Source organism: Pyxicephalus adspersus, chromosome 4 (assembly GCF_032062135.1).
Source record: "Pyxicephalus adspersus chromosome 4, UCB_Pads_2.0, whole genome shotgun sequence".
Taxonomy (NCBI): Eukaryota; Metazoa; Chordata; class Amphibia; order Anura; family Pyxicephalidae; genus Pyxicephalus; species Pyxicephalus adspersus.
In genome coordinates this window covers 150,192,517-150,215,236 of record NC_092861.1, presented here as the reverse complement: position 1 = coordinate 150,215,236, position 22,720 = coordinate 150,192,517, and the positions used below count along the sequence as shown (strand labels likewise).

Sequence of the window (22,720 nt, the reverse complement as noted above, 5' to 3'; positions counted from 1 at the left end):
ACCCACCGCACCACGCGATTCTGGTAAGTAATCGGTGGGTGGCTTATTTGCGGGGGGGGGCTTATTTTTCATTTTTACCTAAAAAGGGGGGGCTGTCTTATTTGATGGCCCTGCCTTATCATCGGGGAAACACGGTAAGTGCTGATACTTACACTCCCTTATTTTTAGGGAAGTAAGAACCCTTCTATGTTTTATGCTCATTCCTGAAGAAGCAGCTTGTGCTCTGTGAAACGCGTTGAATGATATTAATTTTCATGAAGTTTTCCCTTTAGTAAAATCAGTTTCCTTAAGTGATATTCATACAGTAGATAGAGCTTTGTACATATATATATATGCTTTGCCTTTTTTTTAATTGGATTGTTTGGTATGGTTTTATTTATTAGATTTATTCAACATTTGATATTAACATTTTATCTATGATTGCCCTGTTACAGTCCCACTTTCTGAACTTTCTTGTTCATTTCTTTCTTCTAACTGGTTCCTAAAATAGAAATGTTCATACTGATTAGTAAAGGTAAGAAGGGCATTGCAACCATTCGCTTTGCTGTGTAGTGTGCAGGCCTGTGATAGAAGTGAGATGTCCCGAGTGTTTATATGTAGGCTATCCTAATTCCATCATGTTACTTTCCTTGGTATAAACACTTCCAATGATTTATTCATCACATCTTACCCTGTGAGAATTGTTCTGTTCTTATGTGAAATTGGAACAAGGAAGTGACAACTGCCCGGTGCCTCAGAAGGCCTGCAAGCAGACAAAACAATTATAGCACATTAGAAAATATATAGTGATAAATAATAATTTCTCTGTAATAAGTGCATAATATTATAAAGTTATATAAAAACATAAAAGACTAAGATAATAAAAATACATAAAAAACATTATCCACTGTATAACGTTTTGGGTCTTTATTATATTGATGTTAATTATACATTCTACACATTTCGCAGAGCATGGTCCACTTCATCAAGAACATAGCTAGGGGGCACCAAGCCCCATGCAGCTTGTTAGTTATGTTGGGGGCTTTGCATCATCAATGTTCCTGAGCTGCTCCTGGAGCAGCTGCAATTCTCAGAGCTCAGTGGAATGGATATGGGAACGCTGTTATATTTGGACATTAGTTAGCGGTCTCAGTGTGCAATAGCAGCAAGTTCCTGCGTGGTTTTCAGCTGCGTTAACGCTTTCCACCGGCTGCTTTAACACCCTTTTATTTTTAACATCAGCTGAAATCATGATAGCCACACGTTTGCTGCGGTGAAGGGGGGCCAGCGATGGCTGACTTCCTTGGTAAGCATATATTGATCCGATCACCCACCGGAAATCATCTGCAGATCGCTGATTGCCTGAAGCGTCTCTCTGCCAGAGACTGCAAATAGCACAGCGGGATTTTTGTGCAGTTTAACTCCTTTCTTGCACGGCGGAGCTGAATTTCAAGTAGCTTTGGGATCAAAATGGATTTCAAAGTTAGTTCACAGACAAGCAATTCAATTTGCTACTAAGCAGACTTATCATCGACTTCACATCACAGAGGGGAAAGATATTGATCTATTTCCAGAACACTCTGCAGGGAGTTAGGCTGACCTAGAAAGGATTTTATTAATGATACAAAACTTCTGCCCATTATTATTATCATCCAGTATTTAAATAGCGCTGACATATTGCGCAGTGCTGTACTAAGTCCATTTTCAAGTCACTAGCTGGCCCTCAATATCCCTATCATAGTAATATGTCACTAATACAGTCCAAGGTCAATTTGGGGTGGGGGAAGCCATTTACTGCATGTTTTTGGAATGTGGGAGGAAACCGGAGTACCCAGAGGAAACCCACACAAACTCAGGGGGGAACCTGAAAAATCCATAGAAATAGTGTCCTGGCTGAGATTCCAACCTGGGACTCAGGGCTCCAAAGACCAGAGTGCTAACCCCTGAGCCACCATGCTGCCATGCTTATCCCTAATATCCAGCAATAGAAACCTAAAGGGGGCCTTACAGTAGAATTGCATTTTAGTTATGGCCTCCATTCCTCCATTTCAAAATGCTGGAACAAGAAAGAAAATACACCTACTGCCCCCATTTCTTCCCATGTGCTTAGGTGAGGTTGAAATGCAAAGTAACCAAAGTCTTGAGGGGATTCACTAACGTATTGAGCTGTGGCTGTGTTGTGAAATTTAGGTTGTTCTGCACACCCCAAATCTCATTGGAAGGAGGGGAATCTTTACCTCCTTATGCTGAGTACACACGTTCAATAATTGTCGTTATTGTCATTCAATAATCTTTCATGATCCTTTCCAATGACAAAAGACTGAACGATGCATGAACGAGCTCTGTACATACAGCATTATTCTGCTCTATATAGAGGGAGGAGGAGAACGATAGAGCGGCACCCTGCTGCACTCTCTTCCCTTTACTTCCATTACTATCATTTATCATTTGTAAATCTGTCAGGACGGATCCATGAACCACGTAGGACGAGCGCTGTACACACATCAGATTCTCGTCCGATATCAGCCCTAAGGCTGAGATACTGGGTGATCCAGCAAACCCGGAACGGATCTAGTCCAGGACTGAAAACATTTGCTTTTAGGAAATCCATTCCAGGTTTGTTGGATCACCCAGCTTCACTGATTAAAATGTATCCTCTCTAGCCTTTAATAAACCAGGCCCAATGACTCTCAAAAAGTCTCTCAAGTTTTAAGAAGCTGAGGTTTGCCAATAACCCAAGTTCGGTCCCTGGCACAAAACTACTGAACAGGGCAATCTACAATGGTAAACTGGTGCCAAAAATAAAGCATTAGGCGGTTTTATTTCTTGTTCTTCTATCACCCTGACAAAACGATTCTTGGTTTTCAGGAAATCATTTTCGAGAACAGCTGTGTGCTGATAGATCTTTAAACTGTCTTTCAGTGTGTGTGGTTTATGCCATTTCTCAGGAATTCTGTTAGTTTTCTCACCAGAATTTCTTCTTACACGTCAGGAGCTGGAGATTCTATGTAGCCTCCGGATGCTTTGCTCTGCCAGAGTTTGTAATGCTCAGACTTTGGGCTTGATATATGAAAGCTCTCCAAGGCGCGGGAGGATACACTTTCATCAGTGAAACTGGGTGATCCAGCAAACAAAGAATGGATTTCTTCAAAGTCATTTGCTATTTGTTAACAAATGTTTTCAATCCTGGACCAGATCCATTCTAGATTTGCTGGATCATCCAGCTTCACTGATGAAACTGTATTCTCCCCAGCCTTGGAGAGCTTTCATAAATCAGGCCCATTGTTTCTGCAATATTTCAGTTCATCTTTTTATCTTTCTGAGCAGGGTATTTCATCCTTTCTCAGTGCTATCATAGACTAGGCAATACGTTGTCAATCTAAATCTGTGCAGGCAGCTGATTTCTGTGGCTGGAAACTATCTTATTAAATGGTTCTTTTGCAAAGATCAATAGGTATTTACAAAACATTCCAGTAGAATACTAGGTTTCATCAAACAGTTTCACTTTAAAGATGCAGAATCTGTTATTCTTGAAGATATTAAAGATGCTACCAAGTTCTTCAGTTAATCAAAGGTGCCGTAATAACTATATTTTTTTAAAGGAAACAATCAAAAAATCAGAAACACAGAATACTTTATTGCATTATGTTATTTTCCCACCCAATATTGGCTTTGTGTTGCCATTTAGAAGACATGTATTCAACATGGCCATGTAAAAATGTGTGCAGACGTTTCCATTGCTGCTTACCTATGGAACCCAATACATTCTCACCTTATACAGCTCTTTAAAATAACAATATATTAATAATAATGTAGAATGAAATCCCAGCCAGCATGCTGTGCCCTACACATCTTCAGGATTATACCTCTTTCCCCTCCTATTACATCTAAAGGTGGTTACATCACCCCCCCAGTGCTACTTTTACATTAGCTTTCAACCTGGATTATATTATTATTAATATTATTACACACTATTTATATAGCACTGACATATTACGCAGCCCAGTTCAAAGTCCATTGTCATGTCACTAGCTATCCCTCATAGGAGCTCACATTCTAATGTCCCTACCATAGTCATATGTTGGTATTACAGTCTAAGGTCAATTTTGGAGAGAAGCCAATTAACCCAGTTGCATGTTTTTGGAATGTCGAACGAAACTGGTGTACCCGGAGGAAACCCACACAAACACAGGGAGAACATGCAAACTCCATGCAGATACTGTCCTACCTGAGATTCAAACCTGGGACCCAGTGCTGCAAAGGCTGGAGTGCTAACTAGCGAGCCACCATGCTGCCCAATATACAAAATATATTTCTGCTCCCCTATAAATGTACTTTGAATTTATTTCCCACAGTGTACAGGAAAATCTGAAATGCGTCAGAATTAAGAGATTTATGAAAAGGTTGCTAACTGCATCAAGCATAATACTTTAGCAGGAATTTTGTTACATGCAGAGGTATATGTTGAACTGAATAGATAATATTTATTCAGTTTTTTATATCCCATACATGCCTGCCAAGAGGAGCAAGGGACCTTCTTTAAGGAGGAACTAAACTCAAACTTGCCTGAAACAAAAAAAAAAACACTTACCTTAAATCCCGCAGAGCAATCGATCGTTCGGGAAGTGTCTTCCATCAGGTCCTGTGTCGTCCAGCCATCCGTTCCTGAGCCAGAGCGCCAGGCGCCGGATTTTTCGCCTTTTCTACGTCACCCGACCCCGGTGCGAGATTGGGTGACTTTGGTTTTCTACCCTTTTATGTAAAGTGAAATTTCTGAGTTGAGGTGCACTTTAACTGTTTTGTAACACTTGGGAAATGAATACATTTTTAACTAATGTTTGTTGTTTAATACACAATGCCAAAGAAACCCTCTGTCCATTAATATTATTTTTAAAATTATTAATATTATTAATAAACAGGATTTATATAGCACCAACATGTTATGCAGTGCTGTATAATAAATAGGGGTTGCAAATGACAGACAGTGGCACAAGAGAAGGAGAGGACCCTACCCCGAAAAGCTTACATTCTAGGAGGTATCACACAATAGAAGGGATATTGTCCATCTTTTGATTTCATAACTAAGAAGGAAGATACAATAATGGATGTTTTTTTTGTTTTCAGGGGACATCATGTTTAATGCCCAGTACCCAGAACTGCCTCCTGATTTTATCTTTGGGGAGGATGCTGAATTTTTGCCTGAGCCATCTGGCCTTCCGGTAAGCTTTACAATGAACATTCCAGAATTTCATAGCCTCTCACTGCTGATTTGAGCCTTTTGTCAGTGTAGCATCATTTGTTTATGGTTTCTGCTGCTCACTGCTTTGTGTTTCTGCTCTTGCATATCAATGCTGCACTTTTTGCTTTTTTAAATAGTCCTAGTGTAAAATACTATACAGACCATACAGACGTACGGGAGGCTCTGGCTTATTTAATTCCGATTTTAAACTGTAGAAAATTAGCAGTTTATGAAGTATATTTTGAAGATGCTCTGTCATTTGCTCAGTCATTGTATGGGACAAGGTGATGGAGTCTGCATATAGCAGCTATTCTTACCAAGCACCACTATTGGAGCAGAAATTACAGGTGTTAGAAAGCACACGGTCTCCATCATGTGATGATACATGGCTATGAAAACTCTGATGTCCCTGCTCTAGTAGCCCAATATGAAGTGCTAGACATGTGTGCAGGAAAGTGTAGATTTTAGTTACTAGAAGATTATATTACTAGAAGATATAAATGGCAATTGAGCCACACACTGAGTTTATCCTAAATAAAGTTTATTGCTCCAAATTAGATATCCATTCGTGCTGACGCGTTTCACCCTAAATTGTCTTGGTCATTGAAGCCTCATTGGGGACTGTGTGTGTCTGCCCATGTTGGTAGCAATAAAAAAAGTTCAATTTTAGATGACATCATTGGTGTGTGGCTTTGTGTCCTGTTAAAAAATATTTGGATCTGACCTGCCAGTCAGTAATCCTAAACACTGTCATGTGGATGGGTCTATGAGGCCATTCTTGTTTGGGTTGTGACAGCAACAGACCAGATATACAGGGATGCTACAGCTGGGGAGAATCATGGCTTTGGCAGGTTGAATACCTGGGGGAAAATGTCGCTTTTGCCCTGATTGGATAAACGTGTCACTATAAAGTAGATAAAGCATGTAGGTTAGGTGGTCAGCACTCTTGTCTGTGTTTGATGCCACCAACTCCACTATCTACAGTCATGAGGGAAAAAGTATACCCTCTTTTAATTCTAAGGTTGTATGTATCAGAACATCTTTATTATTACCTTGTATTTATATGGCGACAACATATTACACAGAACTGTAGAAAGTCCATAGTCATGTCACTAATTAAAGGGCTCACAATCTAATGTCCTTACCATAGGTATACTTTATTATTACAGTGTAAGGTCATTTAGGGCGAAGCTAATGAACCTAACTTCATGTTTTGTAAATGTGGGAGGAAACCGGAGTACCCGGAGAAAAACAACACTAACGGAGAACATACAAAATCCTGGCCGAGATTCCAACCTGAGACCCAGAGCTGCAAAGGCCAGAGTCCTAACCACTGAGCCAACTGTGCTGCCTGCATAATTAAATTGCTATCATAGACTAGGCAATACGTTGTCAATCTAAATCTGTGCAGGCAGCTGATTTCTGTGGCTGGAAACTATCTTATTAAATGGTTCTTTTGCAAAGATCAATAGGTATTTACAAAACATTCCAGTAGAATACTAGGTTTCATCAAACAGTTTCACTTTAAAGATGCAGAATCTGTTATTCTTGAAGATATTAAAGATGCTACCAAGTTCTTCAGTTAATCAAAGGTGCCGTAATAACTATATTTTTTTAAAGGAAACAATCAAAAAATCAGAAACACAGAATACTTTATTGCATTATGTTATTTTCCCACCCAATATTGGCTTTGTGTTGCCATTTAGAAGACATGTATTCAACATGGCCATGTAAAAATGTGTGCAGACGTTTCCATTGCTGCTTACCTATGGAACCCAATACATTCTCACCTTATACAGCTCTTTAAAATAACAATATATTAATAATAATGTAGAATGAAATCCCAGCCAGCATGCTGTGCCCTACACATCTTCAGGATTATACCTCTTTCCCCTCCTATTACATCTAAAGGTGGTTACATCACCCCCCCAGTGCTACTTTTACATTAGCTTTCAACCTGGATTATATTATTATTAATATTATTACACACTATTTATATAGCACTGACATATTACGCAGCCCAGTTCAAAGTCCATTGTCATGTCACTAGCTATCCCTCATAGGAGCTCACATTCTAATGTCCCTACCATAGTCATATGTTGGTATTACAGTCTAAGGTCAATTTTGGAGAGAAGCCAATTAACCCAGTTGCATGTTTTTGGAATGTCGAACGAAACTGGTGTACCCGGAGGAAACCCACACAAACACAGGGAGAACATGCAAACTCCATGCAGATACTGTCCTACCTGAGATTCAAACCTGGGACCCAGTGCTGCAAAGGCTGGAGTGCTAACTAGCGAGCCACCATGCTGCCCAATATACAAAATATATTTCTGCTCCCCTATAAATGTACTTTGAATTTATTTCCCACAGTGTACAGGAAAATCTGAAATGCGTCAGAATTAAGAGATTTATGAAAAGGTTGCTAACTGCATCAAGCATAATACTTTAGCAGGAATTTTGTTACATGCAGAGGTATATGTTGAACTGAATAGATAATATTTATTCAGTTTTTTATATCCCATACATGCCTGCCAAGAGGAGCAAGGGACCTTCTTTAAGGAGGAACTAAACTCAAACTTGCCTGAAACAAAAAAAAAAACACTTACCTTAAATCCCGCAGAGCAATCGATCGTTCGGGAAGTGTCTTCCATCAGGTCCTGTGTCGTCCAGCCATCCGTTCCTGAGCCAGAGCGCCAGGCGCCGGATTTTTCGCCTTTTCTACGTCACCCGACCCCGGTGCGAGATTGGGTGACTTTGGTTTTCTACCCTTTTATGTAAAGTGAAATTTCTGAGTTGAGGTGCACTTTAACTGTTTTGTAACACTTGGGAAATGAATACATTTTTAACTAATGTTTGTTGTTTAATACACAATGCCAAAGAAACCCTCTGTCCATTAATATTATTTTTAAAATTATTAATATTATTAATAAACAGGATTTATATAGCACCAACATGTTATGCAGTGCTGTATAATAAATAGGGGTTGCAAATGACAGACAGTGGCACAAGAGAAGGAGAGGACCCTACCCCGAAAAGCTTACATTCTAGGAGGTATCACACAATAGAAGGGATATTGTCCATCTTTTGATTTCATAACTAAGAAGGAAGATACAATAATGGATGTTTTTTTTTGTTTTCAGGGGACATCATGTTTAATGCCCAGTACCCAGAACTGCCTCCTGATTTTATCTTTGGGGAGGATGCTGAATTTTTGCCTGAGCCATCTGGCCTTCCGGTAAGCTTTACAATGAACATTCCAGAATTTCATAGCCTCTCACTGCTGATTTGAGCCTTTTGTCAGTGTAGCATCATTTGTTTATGGTTTCTGCTGCTCACTGCTTTGTGTTTCTGCTCTTGCATATCAATGCTGCACTTTTTGCTTTTTTAAATAGTCCTAGTGTAAAATACTATACAGACCATACAGACGTACGGGAGGCTCTGGCTTATTTAATTCCGATTTTAAACTGTAGAAAATTAGCAGTTTATGAAGTATATTTTGAAGATGCTCTGTCATTTGCTCAGTCATTGTATGGGACAAGGTGATGGAGTCTGCATATAGCAGCTATTCTTACCAAGCACCACTATTGGAGCAGAAATTACAGGTGTTAGAAAGCACACGGTCTCCATCATGTGATGATACATGGCTATGAAAACTCTGATGTCCCTGCTCTAGTAGCCCAATATGAAGTGCTAGACATGTGTGCAGGAAAGTGTAGATTTTAGTTACTAGAAGATTATATTACTAGAAGATATAAATGGCAATTGAGCCACACACTGAGTTTATCCTAAATAAAGTTTATTGCTCCAAATTAGATATCCATTCGTGCTGACGCGTTTCACCCTAAATTGTCTTGGTCATTGAAGCCTCATTGGGGACTGTGTGTGTCTGCCCATGTTGGTAGCAATAAAAAAAGTTCAATTTTAGATGACATCATTGGTGTGTGGCTTTGTGTCCTGTTAAAAAATATTTGGATCTGACCTGCCAGTCAGTAATCCTAAACACTGTCATGTGGATGGGTCTATGAGGCCATTCTTGTTTGGGTTGTGACAGCAACAGACCAGATATACAGGGATGCTACAGCTGGGGAGAATCATGGCTTTGGCAGGTTGAATACCTGGGGGAAAATGTCGCTTTTGCCCTGATTGGATAAACGTGTCACTATAAAGTAGATAAAGCATGTAGGTTAGGTGGTCAGCACTCTTGTCTGTGTTTGATGCCACCAACTCCACTATCTACAGTCATGAGGGAAAAAGTATACCCTCTTTTAATTCTAAGGTTGTATGTATCAGAACATCTTTATTATTACCTTGTATTTATATGGCGACAACATATTACACAGACCTGTAAAAAGTCCATAGTCATGTCACTAATTAAAGGGCTCACAATCTAATGTCCTTACCATAGGTATACTTTATTATTACAGTATAAGGTCATTTTGGGCGAAGCTAATGAACCTATCTTCATGTTTTGTAAATGTGGGAGGAAACCGGAGTACCCGGAGAAAAACAACACTAACGGAGAACATACAAAATCCTGGCCGAGATTCCAACCTGAGACCCAGAGCTGCAAAGGCCAGAGTGCTAACCACTGAGCCAACTGTGCTGCCTCCATAATTAAATTTGATTACTTCAAGTTATTGCTGCTGAAAGTAGTTTTACAAGTTATAGATTTATGGTGTAAATTTTTTCACACATTGCTTTCCAGTTTGCATCATCTGTTTTCTGACATGCTGACCTTCGAGGAAAGAATCTACCTACATATTCCTCCTTCCAATTTTGTTGCAGAGCCTTGGCTTGCTGAAGTTTCTTTGGGATCCGACATTTCCCAGTGTATCAGATGCTCAGTCATCCTCTGCACTCAGGAGACAGTACTGATGTCAATGACGGCAGGTAGCACCACATCCTACAGAGCGTCCAAACTACCAGAAACTGTCCAATGCTAAAGAAATATCAGTAACTTCAGCTCTGCAAAAGAGAGAAGATTGATGAAATAAGTTTGCTTGCTATAGTGAAGTACCTTCTGGTTGATTGACAGCTTCTCTGACCATTCAGCAGATGAGACAGTGACTTCCTATAAATATAACTGCCCCTTTTTCGGGACTGCATGGCGTGAACTAATAATAGATCCATTGATGGGTTCATCAAGTAATAGGACTAAGTTATCTGGGAATTCAGAAGATATAAATACATATATATATATATATATATATATATATATATATATATATATCGTTTGTGATTTTTCCTTTTAAATTTTAATTATTTACAGGCAGCACTATAAAAAATGTACAAAGGACATGGACAGCATTTACAGTTTTAAGCTGACGACACTAAGCCCAGGCCTCACAGTTAGCAGTAGCATTGTCCGTCGGCCTTGTGCACACATTTAGTTGCTATTAGACCTAAAATGAAGCACAACAGCCGACACAAGTAGTGCCCATGAAAGACTGACAACCCCTTTGCTGCTAACTGCGAGGCATTGACCTAAAGTTGTCACCCCAAAGTGTGTTCACTAGCAGGATTTCTAGATAAAAAACTTTGCAATAGATTCACAAAAAATAATTTCACTTGAAGTCCAGCTATGGCCATGAACACCAATGTTCTCCCCAGCCCCTTTCAGCTGGGCGCACCACTCAGCACTTTTCAGTAACCATCGGCTGTTTTTCAGTGGTTACTGAAGAGTTGGGTCACAATATTGGGGCTGCCACCTGCCTTATGAAAATTTCCGGGTTGAACACTAAACACTAAATATACAGGGAGACGTAATTCCAGAACAGAAAATATATTTTGGGTTACACAGTATTCTAATTTTCCTGCAAAGATAATGTTATCATGACTTCATTTCTTGGCTCTTCTATTTGCAGTCACATGTGCTTTGGGTAAACCTTTTATTGCCTTTGTCTTTACACATTTTCCTTTTCAGTTTTGTATAAATAAATTGTTTACCTTCTTTATCCCGGATCCCCCTGGCTGTATTAACAATAGGGTGTACCAGAAGGCAAAAAGAAAGAATAAGGAAATTCCTATTACAAATAGTCCCCACGTTCCCACTGATATGTTACTAACTTCCTAGAGATTTACAAGACCGGGTCTTCTGTTATATGTGGATCCAGCACTAATTCTGGGGTGGAGGGGTCACTGAGCAGGAAGCAGGACACGTGTTAATACCCAAGAACTGACAATGTTTTTTTTGCTGTTAACTGAGAAGGGAAGTGAAATTCCCTTTAATTTCGCTAGAAAACCATTGGAGGGTTTGGTAAATATTGTAGACTTAGCTTTTTTAGAAAGGAATAATTGGAACCTCTGCTGGCTGGGAAGAATTAACCTCATTATTAGTCCGGTTTCCTCCCACATGTCAAAAACATGCAGTTAGGTTAATTGGCTTACCCCCAAAATTGTCCTTTATTAATAAAGGACAATTATATATGTCATTAATACAAGACTGTATTAATGACATATAACTATGGTAGGGACATTAGATTGTGAGCTCCTTTGAGCGACAGCAAGTCACATGACTGTGGACTTTGTACAGCGCTGAGTAATTTGTCAACGCTATATAAATACTAATACTTTAGTAATAATATTAGACCAGGTGACCCTGCTTTCACTGAGACAGAAACTGATAGAAAATCAAGTCTTTTATTTTTAGGTTATACTGCTGTCAACCATAACATTTAAAGCAGAACCAAAGTTCCAAGAATTCTAGCAGTTTTAGGAATATGAACAAGATCAGGCCTGTCGTAATTGCAGAAAGGTTACTGGCAATGTCCCTTCTGCAATAATCTCTCCTATCTGCCTGATAACTCCGGGTTTCTGACAACAAGCTGAGCTGCACATGTGCAGCGTCAGTTTTGGTTATCAGGATGCACATGCCAGAAATTAATAAACTCCCATGTTCCTGTGCAGGAGTAACATCATCCTGGTCCGGCCACGATAGACAAAGATCGTCTACTGGAAAGGAAGATGGCGAGGGATTGGGGGCAGGCGATGATTGTGGGTTGAGTTCCGCTTTAAGGCCAGTCAAGCTTCCTCCTGCCGCCATCCTACCCCAGTGGTTTTGCCAGTGTCTTAGTGGAATTTTTACGTCAGCTCGTTTTTTCCAGTTGCCCAACAGGTCTTCTCTCCTTTGTGGCCTGCAGTCCATATTGTAAAAATCTGCCCCCAGCTGCTGATTGTATTCCAAATGAACCTTTCTGGGTAATTCGGATTCATGAACAAATAGGCAAAGAGGTACTTTTAAGGCATAAAATTAGGTCAATATTTAAGTTAAACCACCTGAGCGTTACACTGAGGTCTAGATTTCTGTACCAAAAGTGATCCACTGTTTTTCATGAAATTTTTTTTTTTAAATTGCAGACCTGTAACTTACAGAAATATGTCCGAACAGGGGTTCTAGTAGATAATATGAATATAAAAAATGTATTTACTTTTATTTTTTTTTATTTTTTTGTATTGGATTGGATACTGGAGTTTGTATTCAATCCAATACAAAATGAGCGTTTGAATTTACCAGTTATGTACTTTGTATTATTTTATATTATTTTGTATTGGATTGGATACAGGAGTTTGTATTGAATCCAATACAAAATGTTTGAATGAGTTTCAATTTGAATTTCCCGCACACGCGCCGATGGCATCACGCACGCAGGGAGAAGCCGTCCGGTTTTTTTTTCTCCGCCGGATGGCTTCTCGTTTCAGAGATCATCCGGCGCTGGAAGAAGAAGGACGTGGACGATCAGCGGGACCAGGTGAGATGCCGGCCGGCCGGCAGAACACAAGATGCCGGCCGGCTTCTTACCGGTCCCGCTGGCACCCGACGAAGGCACCCGACGCTGGAGAGGGAGATCGACGGACGACGATCGACGGAGGACTACGCTGGAACACGAACACGACGCTGGATGAGCACAGCAGGACCAGGTAAGGAAGGATGGGAAAAAACTCGGGGTTAACCATCCTAGCCATTTTTTTTTAACCGTTAGGAGGTTAAAGAGCATCCAATATACAACATACAAAGTACACAGAGTATGGCAATAAAGTACACAATAATACCCCTTGGCCAGAGTAATGGTTCTTCATCACAATCACAATCTCTTACGGTGATCGCACATTATACGGTTGTCTCTGTGCCCGACGCGTTTCGTTCATGGGCTTACTCAGGGGACTTTTAGAAACTCATAATTCATAGGGATTCACTTATAGTGGTTCATGTTCTAATCACAGAAATGACGATGGAAGAAAAGGATGCTTTATCACTGAAATTAGAAGTTGTGTGGAGGGCGCTGAGTAATATACCCAGGGGGTCAGGTAAAGCTATCTGGTACTATATAAGGTAGCTTCCAAATAAATTAGTTAGAATTTCAAATAAATAAGAATTAGATTTCTATACTCCACTGAGCCTGCACATGTCTTTAGTCTTTTATGGCATCAGTTGGATTGCTTTTAAACATCAAAGGACTTCCCACAGTAGCCCTGATTAATTAAAGCTCTTCATAGCTCGAGAGGATACACTTTAATGAGTGAAGCTGGGTGATCCAGCAAACCTGGAATGGATTTCTTAAAAGTCATTTGCTATTTGTTTGCAAATCCTGAACCAGATCCATTCCAGGTTTTCTGGATCACCCAGCTTCATTACTGGTAGGCTCACCAGGTAGAAAAAAAAGAAAACGTGAAAAAAGAGCAAATGCAGCTGCTACACCCAAGAACAGGTGAGCTGCAATATATTAGATTTTTTTACATTAAGGTTTTGCCTCCGGCCACTCACATGGGCTAGCTTAGCCTATCGCACGTCATATATCCAAATCCACATTGAAGCGGCATGATGTCAGTGTGAATAGCAATGGTTCCTCGGTATCTGTGAGTCATGAGCTGCTGACATCAGAGCCTTGTCCTCCACACTCCATGATTCACCCGTTGTGTAATTGTCATCACACTTACAGGGAATGCAATCAGCACTACAAATAGAGATAAATGTGTGTCAGAGTGACGTGAGTATGTCACAGGCTGCAGGAAACAGGGACTATTATCTCTCCAAATGGGAAGTGACATTGCCTTCTTACAATACATAGCATATCCTCCCACAGAGCCAGGATCACATGAGATCAACGTAATGGATCTCAGTCCCACTCACTGCTTCTTTAACAAAGGAGATTGTTCTTCTCTTCTCACTGTTGTCACTGGAACAAAGTTTAACAGCAGTGACTTAATGCAATGCTTAAAGAGACCCTGTACTGCTTAAAGAGACCCTGTCTCCATCCATTCATGCTGCTTAAAGAGACCCTGTCTCCATCTATTCGTACTGCTTAAAGAGACCCTGTCTCTATCCACTCATACTGCCTAAAGAGACCTGTCTCCATCCATTCATACTGCTTAAAGTGACCCTGTCTTCATCCATTTATACTGCTTAAAGAGACCCTGTCTCTATCCATTCATGCTGCTTAAAGAGACCCTGTCTCTATCAATTCATACTGCTTAAAGAGACCCTGTCTCCATCTATTCTTACTGCTTAAAGAGACCCTGTCTCTATCCACTCATACTGCCTAAAGAGACCTGTCTCCATCCATTTATACTGCTTAAAGAGACCCTGTCTCCATCTATTCGTACTGCTTAAAGAGACCCTGTCTCTATCCATTCATGCTGCTTAAAGAGACCCTGTCTCTATCCATTCATACTGCTTAGACAGACCCTGTCTCCATCTATTCATACTGCCTAAAGGGCTCCTGTTTTCATCCACTCATACTGCATGAAGAGACCCTGGGCCTGATTTATGAAAGCTCTCCAAGGCTTGAGAGAATGCACTTTCAGAAGTAAAGCAAAAGAAGTAAAACATGGAATGGATTTTTAAAAATCATTTGCTATTTGCTAGCAAATGTTTTTAATACTGGACCAGATCCATTCCAGGTTAGCTGGATAAGCCAGCTTCACTAATGAAAGTGTGTTCTCTCCAGCCTTAGAGAGCTTTCATAAATCAGGGCCGCTGTCTTCATCCATTCATACTGTCTAAAGAAACCCAGTCTCCTTGCATTCATGCTGCTTAAAAAGACCCTGTCTCCATCCATTCATACTGCCTAAAGAGACCCTGTCTCCATGTGACGTGGGTATCCCACAAGGCTCCCATTCTGTCTTTACTGCGGCAGTAAATGGGGAAGGGGAGGAGCTTCACCCCTTAAAAAAAAGATTTTAAAAGAAAAAAAAGATAATTTTTACCTTACATAAAAGTTTGTCTTCCTAACTTTTCAGTATCCACCCAAAAGCAGCCGAGTGGTTTCGGAGGGACCGGGGAGAACACTGATATCACATGTTCCTCTTGTGCTGCCAGCCTCTTCAGTCTAGATTCTTGATACTACCAGTTGATCCATTACTTTTCCAGTACTGTATCAGAATGACAACATTGTCTGTTTTTCAGAGAAAATTATTAAAGTGTTGTCACCCTGTACAGTGCAGTGCTCAACCCCGGGTGGTAAGAAATTGTAGGCGGGTGGCATCCCCTGTATTGTGACCCAACTCTTCAGTAGCCACATAAAAACAGCGGGTGGTTACTGAAATGTGCTGGGTGGTGCGCCCAGCTAAAAGGGGCTGGGGAGAACACTGCAGTGTAATAATTGTAACCTTGCTCCAGCAATTATAGCAACTTCTGTCTTTAATAAGGGGAATAGTTGCAGCATAGCTGGTTCTTTATAAATCATAACTCTTTCTAAAATGAAAGGTTCACTTACAATGTCTGGGTCCCTCTTTCTTGCCAAATTGCCTACTGTAAGTGAAATAAAAAGTGAAAAAAATAGAAATATTCTTCTCTCCCCTCATCTACTTCATCACCGGGCTGTTCTCCTGGACTGTTTGCTTAGTGGAAGATTAGGGTAAGCCAAGTATAATTTTATTTTTATAAAGCATTTTATACCTATAAATTGTAGGTGATTTGGGAACGGGGGGACCCAGGCTAGTTGAACCTTTTGGTCCACAAAGAGACCCAGTCTTTGCTTTGAAGAGGGAATAACTTCTATCCCCTTACTCTCCCTTCTATAAATTGGTTCTTCATTGCAGCCAGCTGATCACTGCACATAAACCTAGAGGTGTCCTCTACCCTGGAAATCCCAGCCACTGGTGGCCATGGAAGATTACTGACAAGTTCCCTTTTTTGCAGCCAGTTTTCAGGGCTGTGGTTCTCTTCTTTTAATAGAACGAAGACCACTTCTTCTTTTTGTGATAGCGGTTTATTTTGAAGAGGGATTTGTCCACCTATATCCTGCCACCTCTGCAAATAAAGCGGAAAGTATTTCACTCTTATCTACATATGTCCATCCTGAGATCTCGGAGATAACTGGAATACGTACACTGAACTGTTAGTGATAAGTCACTAAATTCCCTACCCCAGGGCTTTACAAAAAAAGGCCACCCATGAACTAAAAAGCTGTAACTTTACCTAGAAATGTTTCTGGTTTTCACCTAAAAAAAATCAGATGATCAGATCTGTTTACTTATAATACAGGAATACCATATAAAAGATCCTATAAATGTAATATTTTCATCCACCCACAAAAGTAATTGATACTTAATATTTATTTTATAAAATCAGACTTATTATTACTAATATTATTGGTATTATTAATATTATTATTATTAATAATAATAAACAGTATTTATATAGCACCAACATATTACGCAGCGCTGTACATTAAATAGGAGTTGCAAATGACAGACAGATACAAAAAATAACACAGAAGGAGGAGAAGACCTTGCCCAAAAGAGCTTACAATCTAAGAGGTGGGGAAGTATCACACAATAGGAGGGGGATATGGAATGGTGGGGAGTAGTGAGGGTTTAGGAGACAGAAGGAGACGGGTTGGTGAGGGTGAAGCGTTGGGATTTGAGGGCTCTTTTAAATGAGCAGAAAGTAGGAGCAAGGCGAATAAGATGAGGAGGATCATTCCAGGGAGTCGTGGCAGCTCTAGAAAAGTCTTGTGTCATGTCTATTGCGAAGAAGTTATGAATCGGGAGGTCATAAGTAGGTTATTGGTGGAGCGAAGAGACCGGCTAAGGGTTAGTTTTCTATCAGGTCAGAAAGGTAAGTGGGGCAAGACCTGTGGAGGGATTTGTGTATCAGGTAGGTAAGTGGGACAAGACCTGTGGAGGGATTTGTGTATCAGGTGGGTAAGTGGGGCAAGACCTGTGGAGGGATTTGTGTATCAGGTAGGTAAGTGGGACAAGAACTATGGAGGGATTTGAAGGCAAAGTACAGGAGCTTGAATTTGATTCTAAAGGGAAATGAAAGCCAAAGAAAAGAACTACAAAGAGAGGCAGCAGAAGAGGAATGGTGGGAAGGCTATAAAACTTTATCTGGATAACTGAGGCATTCATTCTGGGTAGATTCTCCCTTTACTATTCTTGTTTTAAAAATGTTACCAATATTTTGAAGCTGTCACCAGAACAAGAGGTGAAGGGCTCATTCATGTTCAGGTGTTAGCTCTGCCTACCTTTGTAAAGCTTTTCTCTCTACCTATGTAATGTCCCTTGCCTTCATAGTAATTACAACTTATTATTTTCTATTTCCAGAGTTTGGCTGAGTGGGACCCATCAAACTCGGAGTGTCTCCTGCAGGTGGTGAAGGAGCTGGTACAGCAGTATCACCAATACCAGTGCAGTCGGCTCAGTGAGAGCTCTCGCCTCATGTTCGAGTATCAGACTCTACTAGAGGAACCACAATATAGAGATAATATGGAGATCTTTGCCGGGAAAAAGAACAACTGGGTGAGAACACACTCTCTCTACAAGGCTGTGGTAACTGTAATGTATAAGTATGGGTGGGGGGGGGGTTATGCAACTGAACATAATAAACAAAAAATCCATGCTCACCTGTCCCAAATTATTTGCTATTGGGCTGCAGGAAGAAGCTGCTTGTAGTGTCTCCCCTAAGGCAACAGTTAACCACACCACAACCTCACTGCCAATCTGAACATAGCCAAAGTGTGTAAATAAATAGTACATATTAAAAAAAATTATTCTTTTTATAGTTTACCCACAACAGTATACATTTTGGGAATGCAGTGGGAATGCATGTTCTATGTGGGCAACGCTTCTCTTGCTCAGGGAGCATTGTCATCCTAAGACAGGAAGTTGAGTAAAAGCCTATTACTGTTAGGTGCACAAGGTAAAAACAAAAAAAAGGAGAAAATATTCGGGACTTTACCTCTCCAACACCTGCATAGCACTTTAATATCAGTTTTGGGTAGAGCACTACGTTCTTCCTGGCCTTTTTTGGCCGAGAGCACCACCCAGCACTTTTCAGTAACCACCAGGCTGTTTTTTGGTGGTTACTAAAAAGTTGGGTCACGTTATAATTCTTAATAAACAGGATTTTTATAGCGCCAACATTTTACCCAGTGCTGTACATTAAATAGGGGTTGCAAATGATAGACAGACACAGACAGTGACACAGGAGGAGGAGAGGACCCTGCCCAGAAGAGCTTACAATCTAGGAGGTGGGGGAAGTAGCACACAGAAGGAGGGGGATATGGAATGGTGGGTAAGTAGTGAGGGTTTTAAGACACAGAAGATGGGTTTGAAGGGCTCTTTTAAAGGAGCAGAAAGTAGGAGCAAGCCCAAGGAGTCCTATAGAAGCTGAAAAGACAGAAAGGTAAACTGCAAACATGTTTAGTGGTGTTGATTACATGTCTCTTGGGACTTGCCCTACCTGGGCAAAAAAATGCAGTCCCTGAAAATGCTAAATGCCCGCCTTGCATTGACCTTGAACATATGTGCATGCTTTCACCTTGACCAGCACACATGTCCAGGTCAGCGACTCTGAAAGCAGTAAAGCCAGAGCTCTGAGCAGTGACAACCTTCTCAAACTTCAGATTGTCTGTAATATAGATCTGTTGAACCTGCACAACTCTAATTCACCAGCTGATGGCGCTCTCTTTAAACCGGTCTCTACATTTCAGTAAATTACAATGATGAAGGACAATTTCCTAACACTAAACTGAAGTCTTGTATGCAAAGTAAGACACACATTATTTATGAAGGACTGAAAGAGGAAATGGATAGTGTTTATTTCACTCAGTCCGCACAAGGATACACTTTCTATTGGGTTTTTCCCAAAAACTAATTGACGGTTGTTAGAAGATTACTGTTTCCTTGTCTGATAAATAAGTTACTGTGTGCTCGGCCATATGTGCCGCACTGCATGCTGGGATGAAACCTGAAAATGAAAGGAAATGCATATTGTATAATTAGCGTAGGCTCAGTTATATGATGTTAATGTAAAGTTACAGACAATTTGTGTAACGTCATTGTTTTTTTTTAAGCTCCTGCAGGGCCAAACTTCTACGTGATGGCATTTGTGTTTACGATCTGCTGTATTTTATCTGTAGTAGTTTCATACACCTTCGCATTTCCAATGAGGAATCCCGAAATTTAGGCTAATAACTTGTTGATTTGTTTTCCTTTCTTGTTACTTAGACTGGGGAATTCTCTGCCCGTTTCCTCCTGAAGCTGCCTGTAGATTTCAGCAATATTCCCATCTACCTCCTCAAGGTAAAGTCTTACCTTGATTTATTATTAGTATTTATTATTATTATTATTATTATTATTAATATTGTTATTATTATTATTATTATTAGATACTATTTATTTAGCCTCAACATATTACGCAGCGCTGTACATTAAATAGGGGTAGAAAATGACAGACAGATACAGACAGTGACACAAGAGGAGGAGAGGACCCTACCCAGAAGAGCTTAAAATCGTATTAACTATTCTGTACCAAGGGGAACCTGTCATATAAAAACCTGATACATTTTTATTTTACATACATGAGAGGACATGCAACAAAGCTGAGGGTTGATGATTTCACATTTGTAATCTTTTCATAATACCATTTCTTAGGAGGAGGAAATTGGTTGGATTAGTCTGGACAGGTAAGAAAAAAATACCATTCCCCACTACAGCTGATAAAGGATCTAGTGCTAATTTTGTCTAGGAAATGAAACAGAAAAAAGTTCAGGCTGGTCATTATTGCAGAAAGAGACAGGAAATTTCCCTTCTGCAAAAATCCCTTCTACCTGCCTCATCGAAAAAACTGAGATGTGCAGTGTCAGTTTTGTTTGCCAGAATACCGGGCATTCTCGGCTTCCTCTTCACGTTCCAGGAATGAATGAACTCGCATGCAGGAGGTATTTCATCCTTGCCCAACCAATCAAGAGTTAGGCAAAGTCGGAACCATAATTGAGCAGAGTACAACTTGCTGAGCCAGACATCATACAATAGCAGCCAAGCTGTTTATTCACAAAGGCAGATACAGCTATGCATCATTAAGGGAACATCACATATACCTCCAAATTCAGGTCAGATATCCAAAGTGAGAGATAAAGTATGTCTTCCCTTCAATTAGCCAAGAGAGAGTTAATCCTCATGTCAGTCCCTGGGTTCCAAATTTGCCTAAGACTTTGTAATTGCCATTTCATATTTGGTATCTTCCCTGAAGAAGCTGATCTTCTGCGAAACGTGTCAGAATTTTTCCAAATATTGAAATATGATCTTTGGGATATTTTTTATTGACATTTTTTTTGCTATAGTAGTACTTCAGTATTTTTAAAAAATGTTATTAACTAAATACAGGTATGAGATTTTAATGGCACACAACTCATTGCTTTCTGTGAAGTTCAAATCTAAGGAACATATCTCTCTTTTTCTGTATATGATGTGTTGAATTCTAGGAGGTAGCAATTTAAACCCTGTTATTACACGAGGTGGGAAAAATTGAATCTCTTTTTTTTTCTTTTTAAATATAATGAGTTTTGACGGTAATTTCTGCATCTGCTGTATTTACACAGTAAAGTTTAGCTGTTGTTTTGGTAGTAGGGAAATGTGAGGGTGACAGAAGGATAGGACGGTTACAGATACCCTGTGTATGTTTAGACATATGTAGCGTGCCAGAAAGTTTGCTTAGATGGCTGCTTTGATCCTAATGCACAATTATTATTAAAGTGCCCGACTGTCAAAAAAGGAGAAATAGATCACTGGTATCTAAGACATTATAACTAATTATATTTACAGGTTTACATAAAGAGAAAAAAGAAGATGGTTTCATCATTGCATCATATAACCATTTTGTTATCCACCCATGCTTTTATTATACTTGTTCTTCTAGCAGAGTGTCAATTCAGGACTGCAAGAAAACAGTTCCACCCACTTGTTCAAAGTGCATGTAAACACTGACGATGTATTTCTCTATTTTTATTTCTTTAGTTTGTTTATTATACTATTCAAAGCACATTAGTATACCATGAAAAAAAGCATTCATGTTCTTCCCAAAATCCCGTAAAAAAAATCATTGCTCCCAGCTCTTTTTTTGGATTACAGAACCCTAAAATTACAAAAAAAAACTTCTTCTCCATAGATAAAGTACTTAAGCATTGTCACCCTAGGACAAGGGTGTTGTTTCTGGCAGGAATGTCTGGTTAAAATGAAAGAATGCTAATATGGCACATCTATGGATTGGTAATGTGTAATATATCCAGCGTTTTCCCCAGCCCCTTTAACTGGGTGCACCACCCGGTACTTTTTTAGTGACCACCTGTCTGTTTTTGGGTGGTTACTGAGTTGGGTCACAATACAGGAGCTGCCACCTGCCTACAATATCTTCCCAGCCATCTTTTATTATTATTATTAAACAGGATTTATATAGCGCCAACATATTATGCAGCACTGTACTTAAAGTAGGGGACCTTTAAAAACTTTTTGGGCTGAATGAATTTCAATTATTTTGTCCTTGGATATTAATTATATTTTGATCTGAGGTGTCATTCAATAGCTATTATATCTATTAGCAGACCGAATTAAATGCCTAGAGCAGGCTTTGTCAAGCTTTATTTTTATGGGGGAAACCTTGAAATAACTTTCAGGTCTATAGGGAACCCCTTCTATAATTTCTAAATCCACAGCTCACTGTATATTAGTATGGTGGTCAGTGGGAAGAATTCCTCTTATATTGCTGGCCATTGGCAAGAATGTCACTCTTACAGATAGCCAAAATGATCATTGGTGTCATCTAAACTGATCTCCTTAAGGAGGAACTAAAATGAAAATAAAAAAATTACACTTACCTTTACTCCCACAGATCCCTCGATGGCGCTGGATCTTCCCTCAGACTAGTCCTGCGTCGTCCTGAATTCTTTTTTGTCCCGGCATCACCATTTTCTTTGTTCTTTTCCAGTCTTCTTGCTACGTCACCTGATCTCGCACTGCCCAGGTGTGATATTGGGTTACATTGCCACTGTGAAGGGGCACTCACTGCGCATGCGTGAGATCGGCATCTCTTTCCCCCTAGTGGAAAAAATGCCCTTTCTGTGCATGCCCAAGACCAGGCATGCGCAGAAGAAGTAGCCAGAGCCTCTCAACATTATTCAAGAATTAAAGGGGCGGTGCTGCACCTTTTTATTTTATTTCTTTTAAAAAAAAAAGGTGTTGCACTAATATATATATATATATATATATATATATATATAT

The 22,720-nt window shown here is 39.9% G+C and overlaps 1 protein-coding gene across 1 annotated transcript in view; it reads left to right on the top strand.

The window, feature by feature from the left end:
• The window catches only part of BABAM2 (BRISC and BRCA1 A complex member 2), a gene marked incomplete at its 3' end in the record, with an annotated part of 119,961 nt that overhangs the window by 12,198 nt on the left and 85,043 nt on the right, over positions 1–22,720 (top strand). Inside the window, 3 exon segments of the mRNA XM_072410309.1 lie at positions 5,104–5,198; positions 17,768–17,962; positions 19,673–19,747. Coding sequence (XP_072266410.1) covers positions 5,104–5,198; positions 17,768–17,962; positions 19,673–19,747 — 365 coding nt within the window.